Here is a 22300-nt window from a genome sequence, read left to right as displayed (position 1 = left end):
AAATACACCCATGAGACCAATTCACCAACTAACCATGTACAACGTTTGGATGGGGGAGGAAAATCTGTCCGATTGACATCTCGCTGTACAATTGAAGCTCACTGTTTCTTCCCACTTTTACTTTCTAATTACAGTTAGTCATGGAATTCTGTGGAGCAGGCTCTGTCACTGACTTGGTCAAGAAAACAAAAGGCAACAGCCTGAAGGAAGATTGGATAGCATACATCTGTCGGGAGGTTCTGCGGGTAAGTTGGAGCAGGAACTGGAAATCACGTTGCGTCAAGCTCCTCCTTCAGTGATGGTTCATTCAGGCCTTTTGTGGGTACTGGATACACCTATGAATTTTACCAGTGTGTCTCATGAGGCGTTCCTTACTGGTGCATGAAAAAAAAAACACAAAGCTGGGGGACTCTGCAGGTCAAACAGTGCCCTTTATAGAGCAAAGATAAAGATACATAGCCAAAATTTGGGGCTTCAGACCTTAATCAAATTGTAGGCAGGCACCTGAGATTTGGTACCTCTGATTCATGACTTGTGACCTTTGACGTTTGGTTTCCCGCCACCCCTCCCTATCTATCCCTATTTATTCTTTCCTCTAGCTCTGTCTCTCTCGCTTTCTTTTTCCCTCTACCTCCTTTCATTCAGATCTGTCTTCACAGAACCACCCATTCCCCCCAATCAATTCTCACCTTTCCTCTCCTGCCCTCCTACCATGTCTCAACATCTTTTGCTTGTTGGCCTGTGATCCTCCCCCTCACCTTTCTTCCTCTCCCTAGCCTTTTAATTCAGTTGCCTGCCTGCTTTTTATTCACCCCTTGGAGAAGGGCTCAGGCTCGAAATGTCGGTTATATATCTTTACCTCTATAGACGCTGGGGGACCTGCCGAGTTCTTCCAGCATTTCTGTGTTTTCACTGTGATCTTTGATTTCTCAGTAGATGAGTAATCATTGACGGGCAGAGTATTTGTACTGAGAGAATAACCCAATGTTTGATTGGGGTTGTTGAGAGGTTCATTATTCTTTGGGTGAGCAGAAGCTGTGAAGTAGATGTTCAAAATACTCAACTGAAGATCTTGTTACCAATTAATCCATCTTTCCTGGTTTGGATACTAAAATTATCCCCACTTTAGTTTAAATACGAATCCAGTCAGTCATAAAGTAAATCCTCTTCCACTGATTTAGTGATGGAGTCATATAGAGAAACAACATGCCCTTCAGTGCATGAAGTGTGAACAAACAATTAAATTCCCATTTACACCAACCCCACCTCAACCCTTTTCTTCTCCCCATGTTCTACTCAATTTCCGCCCCCCCCCCCCCCCAGGTTCTACCTCTCACTTATGCAATAGCGACATTTTACAGGAGCCAATTTACCTACCAATCCACACGTCTGGAATGTGCAATGCAATTGAGCTTCAGACAGCCCTCCGTGTTTGAGAGCCCATTAAGGGCCTGGCATATAAGGAGGGGCCATTTTGAAACCATTTTTGAGGAGGGGCTTTCTCATCACACTAATTCATGAGATGGCAGGCCGGTAGTATGAGGAGAAATTGGGTCAACCAGATGTAAACACTAGTTTCAAAAAATGCGAAATCTCAATGAAATGTGAAATATTCTGATAGTACTGGATGCAAGTGGATGTTTCCGTTTGCTTGGTGGTGGGGAATGGGAGGAGGGTGGGGTGGTTCTCAAGATCAAGGGTCATGGTCCCAGGACATGGGTTAAGAATCTTGCACTGAAATAGGGAGTGAACCTCCGAACTGCTCCACTACAGAAGACTGTGAAGCCTAAGTCATTGCATGTTTCAAGTTCAAGCTTATATATCATCCAATTGCACAAATCCAACCCGACATCTTTGGTGCAAAACATGCAAACGCACAACCAGGCATAACAAACATAGAGACTTGCACTGTGTCACTTCATTGAATTGTACCTACAGGGACTGGCTCATCTTCACTCCCATCGCGTCATCCACCGTGATATCAAAGGACAGAATGTTCTATTGACCCAGAATGCAGAAGTAAAGCTTGGTGAGCATTTCTTCAAGATATTAGAAGCTTCATTAGTTTTCTTGTAACTGGGAAACAATGTCTAAGTCTGCCACCTAGTATGTCTTTCAGTGAGCATTTGATAAATTGCAATTTTAATTGGCTCTTGTTCATCCTGCAAATATGCTGTATGACTGACTCTTCAAAAAGTAATTCATACAGACTAAGGTCCTTCCAGTCAACCTGCTTCTTGAAAAATAATCTATAATTGAGTGAGTTTATGCAATGGAGCAAATTAAATAGTTTCTGAAGAAATACGGTAATGGTGGCAACTGGATGAAGAGGCAGGGTGGGAGTCTTGCGGTTGCAACAGCTCGGGTTCCATCACAACCTCCAACTGCTTTTGTGGAGCTTGCACACCCTCCCTGTGATCATGTGAGTTTCCATGAGTGCTCCAGTTACCTCCCCCATCCCAAAGGTTGGTAGTTTAACTGATTACTGTAAATAACAGCAAGTGCAAAGGGGAGGTCGACAAATCAGGGTGGAGCTGGTGGGCAGGTAAGAACAAGATACAACAAGATGAGAGTTTATTGTCATATTCATAAGTGCAATGTACAATGTACTTGCATTACTTGCAGTTATGAGAGAGACACCAAAAAGAGTAACATCAATTATTTATGATGTGCCATGAGACAAAAAATAAACAACAAAATATAAAAGGACATAAATGAATATTCATGATTCTAGTTGGTGCAAAAAATATTCACAATCCCTGACAGATATTTTGGTGAATCCAGAATAGTGTGACCAAAATTTACAGGGGATTATAGGTTAATTTGAGTGGCACAGGCTTATGGACTGGAAGGCCTGTTACCATGCTGTATGTTTAAAAGAAAAAGAAAATATGTTTGTTAAGGAAGACCAAGAGCCTGATATCTAGAAGTGTCAGTCTTCAGGTTTCTGTTCCTTCTAGCTGAGGAGAACAGTGAGAAGGGATTGTGATCAGGGATCCTTTATGATGTTGGATGCCTTCTTGAGGCAATGTTTCTCATAGATGTTTTCAGTGGATGGAGTGTAAATGTAAAAAAACGTTGGAGGGAAATGGTGGCAAAATGTGATTGATGGAATTGTTCTAAGAACTGGCATAAAATCTGCAGGCTGAATAGCCTCCTTTAACAATGAGGGAAAATATGAAGATGTGTCTATTGGTTTGGTACTAAGCTTCAATCATTAAACAAAGACTGGAAATGATGAATTTATGGATGTTAGGCTGAGAAAGTCATCAAGTTAAATTCCTCATTATCTTCTAATTGGCAGAGTAAGTTTGATGGCAACATAACCAACTCCTGCTTGTTTGAATGGTCAAGTGCCAGAGGGGTGAAACATCAATCATGCAGTTTGATTGGTCAAATAAAATTGGCCATATGGCCTTCTCCTCCTTCTGTCCTGTATATTCTTGTGACTCCAAGTTTTCCTTTAGCCGCATCTGTTCCAAGATCCTCTGGTTATGATTTCACAGGAACCATACAGAGTAAAAAGGGGTCATTTTGTTCATTGTGTCCAAGATGCAAACTCCTTACTTGTCCTTTGTTTGATCAAGATGACATGGATACTCTAAGCTTTTATTTCCTTTGACCAAGTAGACCCCAAAAACAGTGATTAAAGAGATATTAGAATTGCTGAGTGATGGGGGCTCATTGGCTGCATAACTACCATTGAGTGTGTTAAGACTGGGAGGAGACAGTAACTGACTGTTCACTTGTTCTCTCTGCAGTTGACTTTGGAGTCAGTGCTCAACTGGACAGAACCATGGAGAAGCGGAATACTTTCATTGGCACGCCATACTGGATGGCACCTGAGGTGATAGCATGTGATGAAAATGCAGATTCTACATACGATTACAGAGTAAGTAATGTGCAAGATACAAGAACACCTTTCAAAGGTATGCTGAGGCAAACATTAAGGGTGGCGGAGTTAGTGTAGCGGTTAGCACAATGTGATTACAACACCAGCAACTCAGGTTCAAATCTGGTGCTGTCTGTAAGGAGTTTGTACATTTTCCCCATGTTTGCATGGGTTTGGTCTGCATGTTCCAATTTTCTCCCACCGTCCAAAATGTTCAGGGCTGTAGTTTAATTGGGTGGCACCGGTTTCAATGGCCAGAATCGGCTTCTTCCATGTTGTAAATAAATTTTAAATTTAAATAAACTAGTGAACGAGGAGTAGTGTTAACATCTGGCATGATCATGTAAGGCATCAACAATAAATTTGTGGAAATGGATAAGTACTTTAAAAAAAAAGAGGAACAATGGACAAGGATGAATTGAAGAACTTCCACAGAGTCAACACACATGATGGAAGAATAAAGAGAAGCTGGAGGGAGTCAATGGTCAGGCCGCATCCATGGTGAGGGTCAGTCAGCGTTTCAGGATCCCTTATCGAGGACCGTGGAATGTTGGCTGACCATTTCCCTCCATGGATGCTGCCTGACCCACTGGAATCTCTCTCCTCAATATTTTCTGTAATTTCTCTGAATATTTCCCATCCAAAACCAAACACAATGTTCAAATAGGTAGCAATTTTCTCCCTCCTGAAAAGCCCTTCCAGCTTTCTTCATTCCATATTCCAGCATCTGAAGCTCATGTGTTTGTCTACTCACGATGGGTTGAGTGGCTTCTTTTGCGGTCAATGGCTACCCAATTCAGATTATTTGTTCCTCTCATGGGGACCAGCAAGTGTCATTATTGTTAACAATTGATCAGAAGTAGACAGTAAACTTACAGACATCAGAATGTTAGTTATGGCACTGGACTGACCAAATTATGGTGAGTTCAAATCCAAGTCAGATGAATCAACCATTGGTCACAGGGAGAGCAGAGCTAGTTCATTTGTGCCTTTCAGTCTTTTGAACCTGCCCTTCCCACCTGAGATAAATTCACTGTGTCCCGAGTTATCACGATTGACTTATTCAGCTGAAGCGTGGCACGGCTAGCGCCATGTTGTCGCAGGTCCAGTGACTTGGGTTGGAACCCTGAGCTCTCTAAGGAATTTAATCATTCTCCCTCTGTTTGCCTGGATTTCCTCCATGTGCTCTAGTTCCCCCCCCCCTTCAAAAAAAATGTATGGGGGTGGGGGGGGTTGTAGGTTAATTGGGTGTATTTGGGTGGGGAATAGTCTTGTGGGCCGGAAGGGCCTTTTACTGTGCTATAGATCTAAATTTCAAAAAAATATCCAGACAAGGCTGTGCCTTGACAGGTCTGCATTAATATCACTAAGTTACTTAAGAAATGTTAAGATGGGAATTTACCAGGGTATCTTGATCTACTGCTTGCAAAGGTGCAAAAGGTGCAGTGATAACTTGATCTACTGCCTGCAAAGGTGCAAAAGGTGCAGTGATAACTTGATCTACTGCCTGCAAAGGGCAAAAGGTGCAGTGATAACTTGATCTACTGCCTGCAAAGGTACAAAAGGTGCAGTGATAACTTGATCTACTGCCTGCAAAGGTACAAAAGGTGCAGTGATAACTTGATCTACTGCCTGCAAAGGTGCAAAAGGTGCAGTGATAACTTGATCTACTGCCTGCAAAGGTACAAAAGGTGCAGTGATAACTTGATCTACTGCCTGCAAAGGTGCAAAAGGTGCAGTAACTTGATCTACTGCCTGCAAAGGTGCAAAAGGTGCAGTGATAACTTGATCTACTGCCTGCAAAGGTACAAAAGGTGCAGTGATAACTTGATCTACTGCCTGCAAAGGTGCAAAAGGTGCAGTAACTTGATCTACTGCCTGCAAAGGTGCAAAAGGTGCAGTGATAACTTGATCTACTGCCTGCAAAGGTACAAAAGGTGCAGTGATAACTTGATCTACTGCCTGCAAAGGTGCAAAAGGTGTAGTAACTTGATCTACTGCCTGCAAAGGTGCAAAAGGTGCAGTGATAACTTGATCTACTGCCTGCAAAGGTACAAAAGGTGCAGTGATAACTTGATCTACTGCCTGCAAAGGTGCAAAAGGTGCAGTAACTTGATCTACTGCCTGCAAAGGTGCAAAAGTTGCAGTGATAACTTGAATATATGGTCATGGACTGCACCTTGTAAATTTGTAAATCATAAGACAAGGTCTCCACTACATAGGGAAGACACTCACCATTCCATTCAAATGGAAGTGTACAGCCTGGTACAACGTGGAGAGACACCAAAGGGCTGTGTTTCGGAGATAACAGAATGAGGCTTTAAAATCTGAGCCTGATTTTAAATGTTTCATCTGTACTACTACTGATGAAACCTGTATTCGTAGAGATAACATGGCATATGCTCTGAAATGCCAAGTACTGTTTATAAACAAAAGCAGGGAGATGATATCCCATAGGAGATGCATGTCATTCAGATAAAATGGCTTGAAACCCAGACATGTACTGTAAGTGATAGAATCTTTCTTCCTGTCAATGTCAATACAACTTTTTTTTCCAGTCATTTTTTTAAAAAAAATTAGGCATACAGCACATTAACAGTTCCTTCCCACCCACGAGCCTGAGCCCAAAACCCCAATTAACCTCCAACCCCTGGTATGTTTTAAACAGTGAGAGGAAACCAAAGCACCCGGAGGAAGCCCAAGCAGACGCAGGGAGAATGTACAAACTCCTTACAGTCAATGGCAGATCCAAACCCGGGTCACTGGCACGGTAATAGCATTGTTTGCCACAATGCTGACCGTGCCACCCCCACAGCACTAACCGTGCTACCCTAACCAATTCATTTTTAATCGATTGATTCTACTATTTCAACAGTGGGTGGAGAAATTTGATAGAAACATGTTAAACGTTCTTCAGCTTATTTCAGTGACAATTGTTTTGGTTCATTGTTGGAATTTAGGAAGTTCACAAGATCTTTAGGGATTAATGTGACCAGTATCTAAACAAGAGGAACTGTTGGATTAACTGCCAAGGTCAGGAAAATAAATTAGTTTTCGGGTTTTGCTGAATGTACGAGGAAGTTTCAACACGTGATATTTAAAAAGGTGCTTCTTTATCTGAGTGGAGAAGGAAAATATTCTGAGCTTACAGGATCAACAGCAGTGATAGAAGCTCGGCAATAGAGCCAAACTCTGTGGAAGATGAGCAGGTCACCATATTATCTTTCCAGTGACTATGGCAGACTAAATCCTCCTGTGTCATTGAGTGAGCACCACTGACTGGATCGCTGTCAACAGTTTTCCATGGAGAACTCGGATGTATGTTCATTAAGAGTACTTGTGAGGTGATCCAATATAATGGAATATGTGGCAGAATAATCTCTCCTCACTGAGAGAATACTAAAGTTTTTGCGAAGAATATTTGAAGATGGGACAATAAGTAAACTGCATTTAGGAACTGGGAATCTAGGTTTCTTTGTGAAAAGGAGGCATTGAGTAGAAAAGGTTATTGAGCCATGTGGCAGGGAACAGGGCTACAGCCCAATTTGTCCATACTGACAATATTGGACTCACCCCATCTGCCTGCGGGTAACCTGCATCCTTCTAGCCATTGGAGATTGAGCTGAAACCTGAAATTTCAACTTAAAATTTAAATTTAGACATACAGCGTGGTAACAGGCTATTTTGGATGACGTGTCTATGCAGCCCAATTTACACCCGATTAACCTACACCTCCAGAACGTTTTGAATGGTGGGAGGAGCCAGAATCCCTTGGAAATCCATGTAGACACAGGGAGAATGTACAGTCACAGTCACAATCACTTGCACTGTGAAGGCATTGCACAAACCGTTACGTGAACCGTGCCAGTTTGAAGAGGATTGCTGACATCACACCTGTATTCCTTTCTTCTTTGTATGATATTGGCTTCATTCTGTAAGCTTCCATCTAGAATGAAATGAACCTCCATTACTAGCATGGGAGTAACACTTCCCCTCAATACCACATCCTCTGCTATTACTGTTATTTTCTCTTTTGTTTTCATTCATTTACTAGCGGTTGTGTGATAAAATTGTTCTCGCCAAGCTGCTTTAATAGTAAGAGAGAAAGGACACAGAAATTTAACTCAAAAACATTTTAGACTTGGACAGTAAAAGAAACACTTTAACTAATGTTATTTAAAGTTGATTTGCTGCTTGGATACAAAGGCAAGGACTGAGCAAGACTGAGTTGTTCTTGATGTGCCTGACCAGGATCCATACAAAGAGTTGGGTATCAACACATGGTTGGTGTACACCCATGTCTTGATTGTTTGAATTAACCTACCTTTAAGGTTTCTTTCAATCACATCCTCCATCTGAAGACAAATTGTGATGAAAATTACCATCTAGTTACTGCCCATCCCCAGTCACTCTCAAAGCCCAGGCAGGAGACTCAGTCTACTGATCGTCAGTCTTCTGAGAGCACAGAATGGTTGATGTTGGCATACCCTACAATGCCAGCAGTAACCAAATTTCTAGCCTTTTGCATCTGATTCTGAACACTCCAGGTACAAGCCGAAAGAATCAAACACAAGACTCTCATCTTGCACTCAAGTCCATGTCACCTTGTCATGGGAGGGCTGCTCTGTCAGAAGTGCCGTCCTTTGAAAGAGGTTAAGTTGTGATCCCATGGCACAGCTGAGCTCCCTCTAATGAGCATCTCTCAGTCAATGTTGTGAAGTGAAGGGAACTCTGATAATCTGGCAGATTTGGGAGGTAGATAATGAGAATGAGTTTATTGTCATGCACAGAGTGTGAATAGTCACGCTCCTGTCAAGGTACTAAAAGTACCACTAAGCCACACAGTACAATTCAAACAAATTTTATTTGAATGACGCCAGTGGGAATAAGCAGGCATTAGTGTTGGGTTTTTTCCCTTTTTTCCCTTGCAACCGCTGCAACCGTGTCTGCCTGTCCCGCATCGGACTTGTCAGCCACAAACGAGCCTGCAGCTGACGTAGACTTTTACCCCCTCCATAAATCTTTGTCCGCGAAGCCAAGCCAAAGAAGAAGAAAGAAAAGGTACAAGGACTGCCTAAAGAAATCTCTTGGTGCCTGCCACATTGACCACCGCCAGTGGGCTGATATCGCCTCAAACCATGCATCTTGGCGCCTCACAGTCTGGCGGGCAGCAACCTCCTTTGAAGAAGACCGCAGAGCCCACCTCACTGACAAAAGGCAAAGGAGGAAAAACCCAACACCCAACCCCAACCAACCAATTTTCCCCTGCAACCGTGTCTGCCTGTCCCGCATCGGACTTGTCAGCCACAAACGATCCTGCAGCTGACGTGGACTTTACCCCTCCATAAATCTTCGTCCGCGAAACCAAGCCAAAGAAGAAGAAGTGTTGGGTAGACAAGGTCACCTCACTAAAACTCTTTTGATTTTTTGGGCTTTGATCTGGAGTGTTCAGAATTAGATGCAAAAGGCTAGCAATTAGGTTACTCATTAAAAGAACAAAGTCATAGGGTACAATATTTAAGGTATTTTCCTGCATACAAATTGGCTATCATTTCTTATGTGTTTTTTACATTTTGATATCCTCTTTGTAAAGATAGGGAAATGATTTGTTGTCAGTTATATATTCTCATGTACAAGACCTCCTTCTTGTTTACAAAAATCAACAGAAGTCTGGAAGGGTTGCTCTCAGTACACACCAATATCTGTTCTCTTCCTGTCTGATTTCTGGTTTCCAATTAACACATGCAAATTGATGGTTTCACTGTAATCTTAAATTATTAAAGTTAACAATGGTGGGCAGAAATAATGTTAACCAGGGACTGAGTGGCACCATCAGTGTTACTGGATGCTTATTGCAGCCTTTGACAATTTGCATCACATCTAACCGATAGTAACTCACTCAGCTGCATTTGAGCGAGAAACCGATTTATGAATGGGCTGCCTTTTGACAGCTCCTTGACTCTATAAGTAGTCAGTTAGCACTACTGAGTTATAGATATCAGGCAGGCATCAGGATATCTGGAGCCTGGGGGCTCTGTAGAAGAGGTGAGAATTGATTGTCTGGGAGGTTTGTTAGCTTTAAACTTACACCCTGTTCTCTGGAAGCTTCTTGACTGAGGAAAACTTAAGCTGGTTTGATTCTTGCTGGCGCCAAACAGGTACTTTCATCAAAAAATAGTACACATCAAATTACCGCAGTATAGAAAGATATAATAAATAAATAAGATCATTAAATGTATATTCTCAGTAACAGTGAGTGCAATAAAAAAGTAGCTTTTGAATCGCGCAGGTCCAGTAATAGTTTTGCTGGTGTTGGACAAGCAGACATTTTAGAATATTTTCTCAATTAACAATCTAACACAATTCATTTTTACTCATGTTACACAAAATTACTAAAAAAAAATCCAATGAAGCAGATACCATTCTACCCGCCTCCACATCCAACGTATTATCCTCCGCAATTTCTGCCACCTACTATGTGATCCGTCCACCAAACCCATCTTCCCCTCTGTGCTTTCCACAGGGACCACTCTGTTTGTGTCTCCCTCGTCCACTCATCCCTTCCCATTGTGAGAGATGGGAAAATTGATCTAAAATTATGAACATGGAAGAAACTAAAGTTCATCAGTAAAATGGCTGTAACCAGTTCAAACAGGATAAGCTTGGGGCTTAGGATGCAGGAAAGCAGAGTCAGCACGATTAACATAAGAATCTTCTAGTCTTTGTGACAAGACCATAGGACTAAGATAAGGAATGGTAAGGTACAATAGAATGTAGGAAGTTGAGGTAGTCTGGATCAGATAAGGGTCTCCTAGCCCTGGACAGAAGTACCAAGTCATACATTTCTAATTAGCTAACCATACACAGATTTATACATATGAAATTAGCCAACCCTAGATAGAATGAGTCAACTCTGCATATCAAGAGACTGTAGCCCCGAGAATCAGGAAGGTGTGAATAAGGACAATGACATGAAGGGACACCGACAGGATACCCCCCCTGGTTCTCCAAGTATACTGAAATTGCACGTAGGCAGGCAGGATTGCCTAATGCCAAACCTCTCCAGCAGGAGGCAGAAGAATGTAAGGGGGAGGGTATTCCTACACTGAAATCAACTGTATAAAAGTTGGGTGAGCCCCAGTGTGTGTGTGTATTCCCAGGGTAAGGGGAAGCACCCAACTTTGCATTGTTGTAGTAATAAATGTTCTTTGTTCTCAATTTTTGTCTCGAGCAATTTCTTTAAAGGTACTTTAATTTCTAACACCACCAATAAAATTAACTCCAAACAGGTCACTTGTCAGTCTCGAGAGAGCTTGGTAAACTGGTCCTCGGAAAAGAGTTGAGGTCCAGGACGATCCAGATGGGTCAGATCAGATAAATGGGAACAGGAACACCAGTTAGATGTAAGGGAGCACAGAAAACATCACCTAGTTGGACGAGAAAACTTGCAAATATGGGTCAAAAGGCAGGCCTGAAACATTTGTGGCACTTCCCATGGATGCTGGTTGATCTGCTGAGTTTCTCCAGAATCAGAATTTATTGTCATGAACATGTAATGAAATTCAATGTTTTGTGGTAGCATTATAGTGCAAATATACCTGTAAAATTACATTTTTAAATAAATGTGCAAAAGTAAGAGAAAATGAGGTAATTAATGTCTACGATTCATTGTCCATTCAGAACTCTAATGGTAGACAGGAAGAAGCTGTCCTTGTGCCGCTGGGTGCTCATCTTCAGGCTCCTGTACCTCCTTCCCAATGGTAGCAGTGTGAAGAGGGCATGGCCTGGGTTGTGGGGGTCCTTGAGGATAGAGACTCCCTTTCTTAAGACGTCACCTCTTGTAGATGTCTTCGATGGAGTGACGACTGATGTGCATGATGGTGTTGGCTGAGTTCACAACTCTACCATTGTTTTTCTTGTCCTGTGCATTGGCATCTCAACACTAGACAGTGTTGCAACCAGTCAGAATGATCTCCACAGTACACATGTAGAAATTTGCAAGAGTCTTTGCTGACATACTGAATCTCCTCAAACTCCTCACGAAGTGTAGGTGCTGGCAAGCCTTCTTCATGAATGCATGAGCACTGAGGCCCCAGGACAATTATGTTGACACCCAGGAACTTGAAGCTCTTAAAACCTTTCTACTGCTGACGCCTCAGTGACGATTGGCTTGTGTTTTGACTTCCCCTTCCTGAAGTCCACAATCATCTCCTTGGTTTTACTAACTTTGAGTGTAAGGTTGTTATTGTCCAGCACATTTGTTTCTAGTAACTCAAGTTCCCCTTCACTCTTCCTCCATATAACTCAGGCTGAGCTGATAAACTGGACCATTTTACTGCTGGTTTTCCTAAGTTCTTTGGCTTGGCTTCGCGGACGAAGATTTATGGAGGGGGTAAATGTCCACATCAGCTGCAGGCTCGTTTGTGGCTGACAAGTCCGATGCGGGACAGGCAGACACGGTTGCAGCGATTGCAGGGGAAAATTGGTTGGTTGGGGTTGGGTGTTGGGTTTTTCCTCCTTTGCCTTTTGTCAGTGAGGTGGGCTGACTCCAGAGTAACTTAGGAAAACCAGCAATAAAATGGCAGCTTGCCCAGGAATGTCTGAGCCCCAAGATGAGAAAAATTCTACCGCTTAAGCCAATAACTCAGCAATTAACCCAATGTAAACTCAGGCACTGTTATTTCCTGTCTAAACTCTCCTGACCCAATATCTGATCCCGGGAACAATGTAAAATGGATGGCAATTTCTACTGAGTATGTGTTGCCAGCAGAAATAATTGCCATCCATGGGGGGAATGCTGCCCCTGTTTCCCCGAATGTATGTGGCCTGCTGGGCGACTTAACAGAGGAACACACGAGTTTTAGTCCCATTGTATCCACAACATCGTCCAGCACACCTGAAGCTCTACAGCTTGTCATATTAATAAAGAACACAAGCAAACTGACTTAGCTCTCTCCTAATAAAAAAAAAACTTGGGCACAACAAGATGGAAGTGTCACTCAACAGCAGGTAACAATTAAGGCCAACTAAAGTAAGTGGTATTGGTCATGGAACCAGTCGGCACAGAAACAGGCCCTTCAGTCCATTACTGAGCAATCAATAAGATTGAAAGTGTGAAAAGAGGATTTATAAGGATGTTGTCAAGATTTGAAGAGTTGAGTTACAAGGAAAGATAAACAGGTTAGGACTTTATTCTCTGGAGCATCAGAGAATGAGGGGAGATATGGCAGAGATACACAAAATTGTGAGGAATATAGATGGACTAAATACAAGCAGGCTTTTCCACTGAGGTTAGGTGTGACAATAACTAGAGGTCATGGATAAGCCTGAAAGGAGAAACGTGTTGGGGGGGATATTTGGGAACTTTTTGACACAGAGGGTGGTGGGGGTGTGGGATGAGCTGCCAGTGGTGAATGTAAGTTTAATTTTGACATAAGAAAAATTTGGATAGGTACATGGAGGGATATGATCCACATGCAGGTCAATGGGACAAGGCAGAATAATAGTTCAGCACAGACTAGATGAGCTGCAGACTAGATGTGCTGCAGCGTTCCATGGATTGATCTCTGGTTGCTCTACAAGCTGTGCCATGGTACACTTCTAAGATAGGGGGAACAAGGAGAGGAAACTTCTAAGATAAGGGGAACAAGGAGAGGAAAGCAACAATTGTGTGTTTACATGGTGTCTTTCAAAGTATCAGATGTCCCACAAAGTAGGTTAATTCTTCTTTGACATATTGCCTCTATTATAATACAGAAAACAGTTTATGCACCAAGCTCCATACTTTGATAAATAACTAGATAATCTGTTTTGTTTTATCTCGGATGAGAGATAAATATTGACCAGAGCATCCTTATCTTTGAAATAATGCCCTGTGGCTCCTGTCTGCAAGAAGCAAACAGAACCTCAGCCTTATGTTTCATGTGAAGCTCCGCCTCTTATGAAAACTTTGTCATTTCAATTTTTTTTTAAATTCTGAGCTTTTTTGAACAATGAAACAGCCACAAGTTCACAAAATTTAACTTCAAGAAGAAAAGTCAAATGTTGAGATGTATTTCATCTGTAATCCAGATTGACACACAGAGGTTGACGAAGATAGCTCTGATGAGATAAACGCAGGACAAAATATAAATGCTTTGTGGGATAATTGGATTGGAGCAAAATCTGATTTTTACACGCTGTCAGAAGGAGAATGGATGGAGTGAAGTTCGCAGATGAACATGCTGATTAAATCTGGGAGAAAAATGATTTCAGGCAAAGATTCATTATGACTGACTCCATCATTTATTATTGTGAGCTGTTCACCTACATTTATCTTTCATTTATTTTCTTGGTTCCATACTATTAAAATGGATTCTGAGCTATGAAACCATTATGGATGCAAAGCTTTACATTCAGGCAGCGGCGGGCTTTCAGTGAATAGATGGGCCTTTTTTAAATGGAAATTGTGGCATGTTGTCATTGGCAATATGAAATCTGCAGAAATACATAATAAATGGAAGATCCTGAAGCGTACTTGCCTTGATCCTCACGTGACTTTTAACAGACTCACTGACGTGGTAGTAAAACGCATCACCGTGCTTGAAATTAAAACAGGATGTTGGAGAAACTCAGCGTGCACTTTATTTTAGCAAAAAGATAAGAGTCACGCCTGAGACAGACACCTGAACAAAATGATGGATGGGAGGGACAGGGGGAGGAGCTCAGGACCACAGGCAGGACGTAATAAGTGGATGGGGGGGGGGGCACGGCAGCAAACAGGGGAACTGGAGGGCAGATGGCTCTGTGAATGGTGGAGAGCTGGAGGAGAACAGGGAGTAAACGGACAGGAACCGCAGAAGTTGATGTTAATGCCATTTGTTTTCACTGACACATTAGTTGGAATTCCACCATTTCAGAATACATCGTATTATTCTGTTACTTCCTTTGAAAGCAAACTGTACCATTGGGTGAAGCAAAGGATGTGTGAAGATGCCACACCCAACAAGCTCTTTCTCACTTCACCTAGTTTCTTTAATAGGCATTGTATATATCCTAAATCTACTGTCCGTCACATTTCCTCTGATATTTCAACATGTTAGCAGGACTGTGGCAGTGCAAGCTGTTAGGTACTGAAAGAATACACCTGTAAGGAATCTCGTAGAGCAGTGGTTTTCAAACGTTTTCTTTCCACCTTAAGTAATCCTTATCCCACAGGTGCTCTGTGATTAGTAAGGCATTGCTTAAGGTGGTAGGTGAGTGGAAAGAAAAAGTTTAAAAATCACTGCTTTAATTGTACCTCATTGTCTCGTTATGTGCGCAGTTTCATAACTCCAATGGAAATGGGGCAATGGCAATTTTTCTCAAACAAAATATTTCAGTAACAATTGGGTCTAGAGCAGTAATTCTCAACCTTCCCTTCCCACTCACATGCCACCTTAAGCAATCCCTTACTAATTACAGAGCACCTATAGCATAGGGATCACTTAAGGTGGTATGTGAGTGAAAAGAAAAAAAGTTTGAAAACCACTGTCTTAGAGCATAGTATCCAGCTGAATGGAAAAGTCAATCTGCAACGTTTTATCAAAATAAACAATGTTTTAATACAAGAGGGGGTCATCAGCTCACATGAATTGTGGCTATTACTGGGAGTGTGATTGATGTGTATAAATTAAATGGAGTTGGAAGGATGATTCAAATAATTTCCCATTAAATGCCCTTAATTTCTCCCTTTCCTCTGCCTCTCCCTATTTCTCTCTCTCTCTCTCTTTCTCCCTCTCACTTTCCCATCTCTGTCTCTCTCTGCCTCTCCATATCACTTTATCCCTCTCTCTTTCTCTCTCTCTGTCCCTCTCTGTCTTCATCACTCTCTCTCTCCATAATGGTCTCATTTTAATGCTGAGCCACTTCCTTTTTCCCAGTATGACCCTTGCACTGAAATCTGCTTTATTTCATATATTGCATAGTTTTTTTTTTGTTACATTATCCCATCACATATCTTCCACTCTAGATAAATTCAGAAAACACAGACACAATCACAGCATCAACCATCAGCATTTTCATTTAATGTAAGCTATATTTGTTCAGACCCAATAGAAGTTCATTGGCCTAAAATATTACTTCTGTTTCTCTCTTCCCATCTAATCACAATAATGTTTATTGTCATACACATATGTACAATGTACTCATGCACTGAAGAAACGACCACATAGTAGACATTAGATTACTGTCATAGGGGAAAAGATCATAAATAAGATAAATATTCACATTTACAGTACAGACTGATCATTTGGTGGCCCCAGAGTACTTTAAAGTTAAGGTAGTAACAGGACATACAAGAGCCTGATAGCCATTGGGGGAGGGGGTGGTGGAAACTGTTCTTGAAACAAGAAGTGCTGGACTTTAGTTTTCTGACTTTATTCCTGACTATAACAGTGGGAAACAGTTGTGACCAGAGTGACGTGGTTCCATTATGATGTTTGCTACTATCTTAAGGCAGCGTCTCACATAGATATGGATGTTTTGGAGAGGGTGAAGATGAGATTCACCACGATGTTGCCTAGATTGTTGAACATGCTAGGGTGAGAGGTGACTTAAATGAGGTATATAAGATTATGATGGGCCCAGATAAGGGTGGATAGCCAGCACTTTTTTTTCCCTGGGGCAACAGTAGCAAATACCAGAGGACACCTGCTTATGGTGAGGGAAGGAATATTTTCTATTCAGAGGGTGGTGGGTGGCTGGAATGCATTACCGAGAGTGGTGGTGGAGGCTGATACAATGGCAGTGGTCAAAAAAAACTCTTAGGCAGCCAAGTGGAGGAAGAAAAATAAAGGGATATAGGCATGAGGTAGCGAAAAGTTAGATTGTGATGGAGTAGGTTTACACAAGTTGGCACAACATCATGGGCTAAAGGGCCTGCACTGTGCTGCAATGTTCTAGGTCTTCAATGAATGGGAGGTCAGAGCCCGTGATCCCGACACCCAACAGAATGGTTCAAATATCTGTATTCTTTTTTCAATATTTTGACTGCAAGATTGTTCGATCTTCAAAAACTACCACATGTGAACGGCAGTTTGAATGTTATAAGGTCAGGTGTAAGAATGAAACTTGTGCACTAACTGCCTTTGGACGGGAACTTCTTGTGGTTGACTTTTTTTTGGGCTAAGTCATGCTTACAAACATTCTTGAAATTAGGTAACAACAGGTGTTCATGTAAATTGTTACTGGAAATATGTTTTATCACGATTCACAATCAAGCAAAGTTTCACATGAAGTGGAGGAATGACACAAAAGGAATCGCAACAAAAAGAGCAGCAAACAGTCAAAATGTCCTGGGGGAGGCCCTTCTGCCCACCCTCCGCTGCTGACTGAAATATTTTGAGCCCGTACTGCCCAAATACCCCAGAAAACCCACAAACCTCATATTTTTGAAGTATGGGAGGAAACCGGAGCACCTGAGGAGATTCGAACCCATGTTGCTGGCGCTGTAATGGTGTTGCGCTAAGTGTTCTTCCCTCTATCCTGCCCTAGGACAGATCCTTTTGGCTATTGACTCATCTTTATTTTCTCTGTAGTCTTTTATAAGTGTATATATGATAATTATTTTGTTCTCTGACACACAAGTACAATGTACAGGTATACCAAGATTCTTACTTGCTACAACTAAGTAGATACTTTATATAAATAAATTTCTATATGGAAAGAGATTAGAAATGTAAAAGCTAACTAGGAAGTCTCTTTTTAAAATAAATATTGTATCTGCTTCCTAAGCATAAAGAAAAATACTGGAGGAACTCCTAGCAACAGAGGGGTTTGAAACGTTGACTGTCTATTGCCTTCCATGGATGTTGCCTGACTCGTTGAGTTCCTCCTGTACTGCTGATGGATCTGTGCAGGTCAGGCAACATCAGTAGAGGAAAATGGGCAGCTGTGTTTCTGGTTCCCAGCCCTGTTTCAGGAGGGAGAAGATGAAGGTGGCTGTGGGAGGTCGGGTGGTGGAAGAGAATGTCGGTGATCAGGTGACAACAGTAGCAAGAGGATGTACTGCAGGGAGGTAAGTATGGGTGATGGGGAAAGAAAAACAAACTAGGGTTGAGGTGGGGAGTTGTGTGAGGGGATTATATTCATGTCCCTATGTTATCTAAGAGTCTTTTGACAAAATGGAAAAACTCAGTATATCTGCTTCCTCCAACCAATCAAGGAGATACACAACTTACTAGAGCAGAAATGCTCTCTAAATTTGCCCTTCTAGTCTTTTTTTATTTTAATCTGATTACAAATAGTTTTACTCTGAATTCATTTTAATCTTCAATGTTGAAATTTTTCTAAACAACTTTAGGGGGAACAAAAATAAAAAAGAATGTGCTTTCAGTGTACGATTAAAATAATTTACTTTGCTACCACTCTGATATATTTTGTGTTGTGATTGGTGCAAAAGGGAAAAAAAAAACACACACACAGAAGTTGTGAGTGAGTTGAACCAACCAATTGACTTTATTGGAACTCTCCAAGAGCTTATCAGCACCACTCCCATGACCCTTTGTGCCCCCCCACCCGGTCAGCGCCGCCACCACCAAACCCCGCTGGGACATTCATTGCCAAATATAACATGGTGGCCACCGAGGCCAGCTCTCGCGAGACCACCTTCTCGCCCTTTATTTGGACACATTTTTAATTTCATTTTGGGTAGCATCTGTGCAGCCTGCCATTCAACCGCTGACATGCCATCTGGCCCATATATGGTAAAAGATTGCCCACCCCTGGTCTAGATAAATGTGGATGGGGTGTGATATGGCTGCTTTGTCATCAGGTTTCAATGTGCCTACTATTTTGCTTTTAAGGAAGGTGCTCGACTTACCATTTGTTTCATTACCCACAGAGTGACTTGTGGTCTTTGGGAATCACGGCAATTGAGATGGCAGAAGGAGCTCCTCGTAAGTAATTGTATTCAGTTTTCATTGAGGGGGCTTTAGGGCAACTAAAGGTTTACATTTGCATGGTGTGTAGGGTCATAACAAAATTCAGTGGGTTGATGTATTTAGAAACATTGAATTTACACCATAATATAGGCCGTCTGAACATAGAATATTACAGCACAGTACAAAAATTTCAGCTCACTGTTGTGCCAACCGACATAAATGTACTCTGCAACAATCTGATCCTTCCCTACCTCCCACCCACCACCCTCTATTTTTCTTATATCCATGTCCCTACGTTATCTAAGAGTCTTTTGATTGTCCCTATTGTACAGCACCCACCACTCTCTGAGTAAAACACGTACCTCTGACATCTCCCCTAAACTTTCCTCCACTCACCTTAAACGGTTATTGTTGCCCAAGGTAGAAGATGCTGGTTGTCCACCCAATCTATCCACCTCACAATCTTAGATACCTCGACTTAGTCCGGAATTGAACTGTTGTCCCGGCAAACATTTTGGAATTTATTGTTACTATACAAACTAATCACTTATTATACAAACAATCAATTAATGAGGCCTTGCCCATAATTTTGACTTAATCAATTAATTTTTAATAAACTAATACTTTAATTAATAATTTTTATGGCAAGTGAATTGTTTTTAATGAGTGCTTTTAATTTTTTTAAATAATTTTAAATTCAATTAATTATATATTCCATTATATGTAATTAAACTTACAATAACAATAATAACTATATCATTATAATTTATCAAAAGTTCTTGTTTTTGTTTGCATCCTGTCTGTTTTCAATAATTTAAATATATTGCTATAAGCTAAGTAAAGCCCTTGTTTGCCGGGAGGGACTGTTTCCAGGGGGCAGAGAGTTTCTTCAACTCCGGGGGTTCAGGCAATGTGGCAGAACGGAGTCGGCCAGCAGGCGGAGAGCGGAGCAGGTGGGCCAAAATGTCAGTGCCAAACTGTGGCCGCCAAAATGTCCGCCACCAAATTGTGGTTGTCAAAATGTCCTAGACCCTATTTAGTCACGTCTCATCCTTTGTTGCTCCAAAGAGAAAAGCCTTAGCTCTGCCAACCTTGCTTCATAAAACATGGTCTCCAACCCAAGCAACATTCTCCTTTCAGAGAACTACCCCTGGCCCTTTCCACCAATTTATTTATCTTCTATCCTTCCACCTACATCCACCAATGAACCTCTTAGCTGTTGGCCTGTGTTACTCCCCCCTGCCCTTTTGTCCCTCCTCTCCTCCTTCCTCTGTCGATCTTTTGAGTCAGGCCCCTGCCTGTGTTTGTTTTTACCTGGCGAAGGGTCCAGGATCGAATTGTTGGTCATCCTTTATTTCTTGTGAATCCTGCGTGACCTGCTGAGTTCACTTGTGCATTGCACTCAACCCCAACACCTGCAGTCTTTCTTGTTTAACAGCATTTGGTCCCTCATATTCTTGCAACAGGAACTTGTTTCCATTGTTCTTCACCTCACGATTTGTTGCTGTCTCCGTGTTTGCTCGCTTTTTATGTTCACCTATACTGCAGCATATGGAAAATCAACTCTCTTGAATGAAAAAAAAACTCCTCTAGAATTTCCCCACTTGATTTTTTTTTTGAGAACTTATCTGTACCTTCTTGAAGTTTGATTAACCCATATCAAACCCCTACACAATTATACAACCTCTTTTGGGTAAATCCACAATGGTACCTAGTTTCTTATGCCATAAAATCCATTCCAGTTTATAACTAATAAAATCTACTTTTAGTGGTATTGAGAGATCCTTTTAATGATTTGTCAGTCAGTTTATATGAGTCACAATTATCGGATTATTTCTCCACCAAAAAAAGTAATAAATCCTGTTTGGTTTTTACTACAGTCATTAAATATATCACCTCTCTCTGTCTTCCAGCACTCTGTGATATGCATCCCATGAGGGCACTTTTTCTCATCCCACGGAATTCTCCACCCAAATTGAAATTAAAGAAATGGTAAGTCCATATTTTGGAGGGGGAGCATTACTCTGGAGTGGAAATGAATCACATGTTGTTGGGCCATAACCCATTTCAAGCTAGGTAGTGCAACGATGACCTCAAAAGTACATCTTCAATGAAAGGTAGTATCTTCAGGTTCAAATTTATTGTCATCTGATTGTACTTATAAAGCACAACAAAGTAGCGCATCTCCAGACCATAGTGCGCACACACACTATGCACACAAATGACATCTACATAGCCATCCAAAATAAATATACTGTTTTTAAAAATAATTTGTGGGTTTCTACGATTGTTCAACAGTCTCACTGCCTGCAGGAAGAAGCTGTTTCCCAGCATGGCAGTGCTGGTTGTTATTGCTTCTGTACCTCATGTATTTGAAGGTAATGCTCAAAGATACTACCGGCTAGATGGTGAGAGTCCTCAACGATTCTCTGACCGCTCTTTGAGCACCACTCCCGGTAGATATCGTGGAACTATGTTCTGTTAAGTTGGGGATTCAATTGGTGATTTAGAACCTGACTCTGCTTCCATGCGTATAAAGAAATCCAGATGATCTGGAGCCAAGATGAATAGATGGAGTCATGATACAAGCCAGCCATCATCTCACTGAATGAAGCAATTTCAATTAGCTGTGTGGCCTTGGACTGTCCCTGTACTCCCATGCTGAATTATAGGATACCTGAAAACACTGACCCTGCAATGCTGCAATAATGATAATGAGTTTATTGTCATTCTTATGAGTACAATATGCATCAAAATTGATTTTTACTGTGACCAAACAGGTACTTTTTGTTTAAAAATACTACAATAATACATGTTAAATTGCTGCAGCATAGAAAGAGATAACAAATATAAAAGATAACAATTCACAGTTCCATTTAGTGCAAGAAGGAAAAAAAGTGTTGTTTCAATAGTGCAGACAGGGCTTTTTTTGTGGTCAGGGTAGTAAAGGGAGGTTCACAAGCCTGATGGCTATCAGTATAAAACTGTTATTGAACCTGCTGTATCTACTGCCTGAAGGTAGCAGTGAAATGATGATTAATGGACCAAAGTGATGACAAGCCAACGCTGAGTTGTAAAACTCTGATAGATTAACATTTTCCTCTGAAGTTTTTTCATAGAACATCAGCGCAGGAGTAGGTAACCATTCAAGCCTGTTCTGCTGCTCAATAATACTATTACTGATCTACCCATGGACTCAGCTCCACCTATCTTCCTTCTCCCCAAAACACTTAATTTTCTTACTTCGCAAAAAAAACTATCTATCTACAATTTGTCTGTGCAGAGAATTCCACAGATTCAGCACTGCCTGGGAAAAGCAGTTCTGGACATTTAACAACTGCAACCCATTTGAAAATTAAAAAGGTTAAAAGCTATCGCTGGAACAATGGAAAGCAAGTTCAGCCAAATCTGTTCAGCATTGTTGCACATTAGCAGTTAGTGCAAGACCATCACAACATCTGTGACCTGGGTTCGAATCCAGCACTGTCTGTAATGAGTTTGTACATTC

The 22300-nt window shown here is 41.5% G+C and overlaps 1 protein-coding gene across 6 annotated transcripts in view; it reads left to right on the top strand.

The window, feature by feature from the left end:
- Window positions 1-22300, top strand: part of LOC138740600 (mitogen-activated protein kinase kinase kinase kinase 4) — a 270004-nt gene that overhangs the window by 102199 nt on the left and 145505 nt on the right. For all 6 annotated transcript variants that reach the window (XM_069893467.1, XM_069893469.1, XM_069893466.1 and 3 more), the window contains exons 5-9: window positions 135-245; window positions 1939-2029; window positions 3762-3892; window positions 18753-18807; window positions 20706-20784. In XM_069893467.1, the coding sequence (XP_069749568.1) occupies window positions 135-245; window positions 1939-2029; window positions 3762-3892; window positions 18753-18807; window positions 20706-20784 (467 nt within the window). The remainder of the gene's footprint in view (window positions 1-134; window positions 246-1938; window positions 2030-3761; window positions 3893-18752; window positions 18808-20705; window positions 20785-22300) is intronic.

The sequence above is a fragment of the Narcine bancroftii genome, chromosome 8, assembly GCF_036971445.1.
Source record: "Narcine bancroftii isolate sNarBan1 chromosome 8, sNarBan1.hap1, whole genome shotgun sequence".
In the NCBI taxonomy this organism is placed as follows: Eukaryota; Metazoa; Chordata; class Chondrichthyes; order Torpediniformes; family Narcinidae; genus Narcine; species Narcine bancroftii.
The sequence above is the reverse complement of the archived record's forward strand: the minus strand, read 5'-3'. Positions and strand labels throughout refer to the sequence as shown.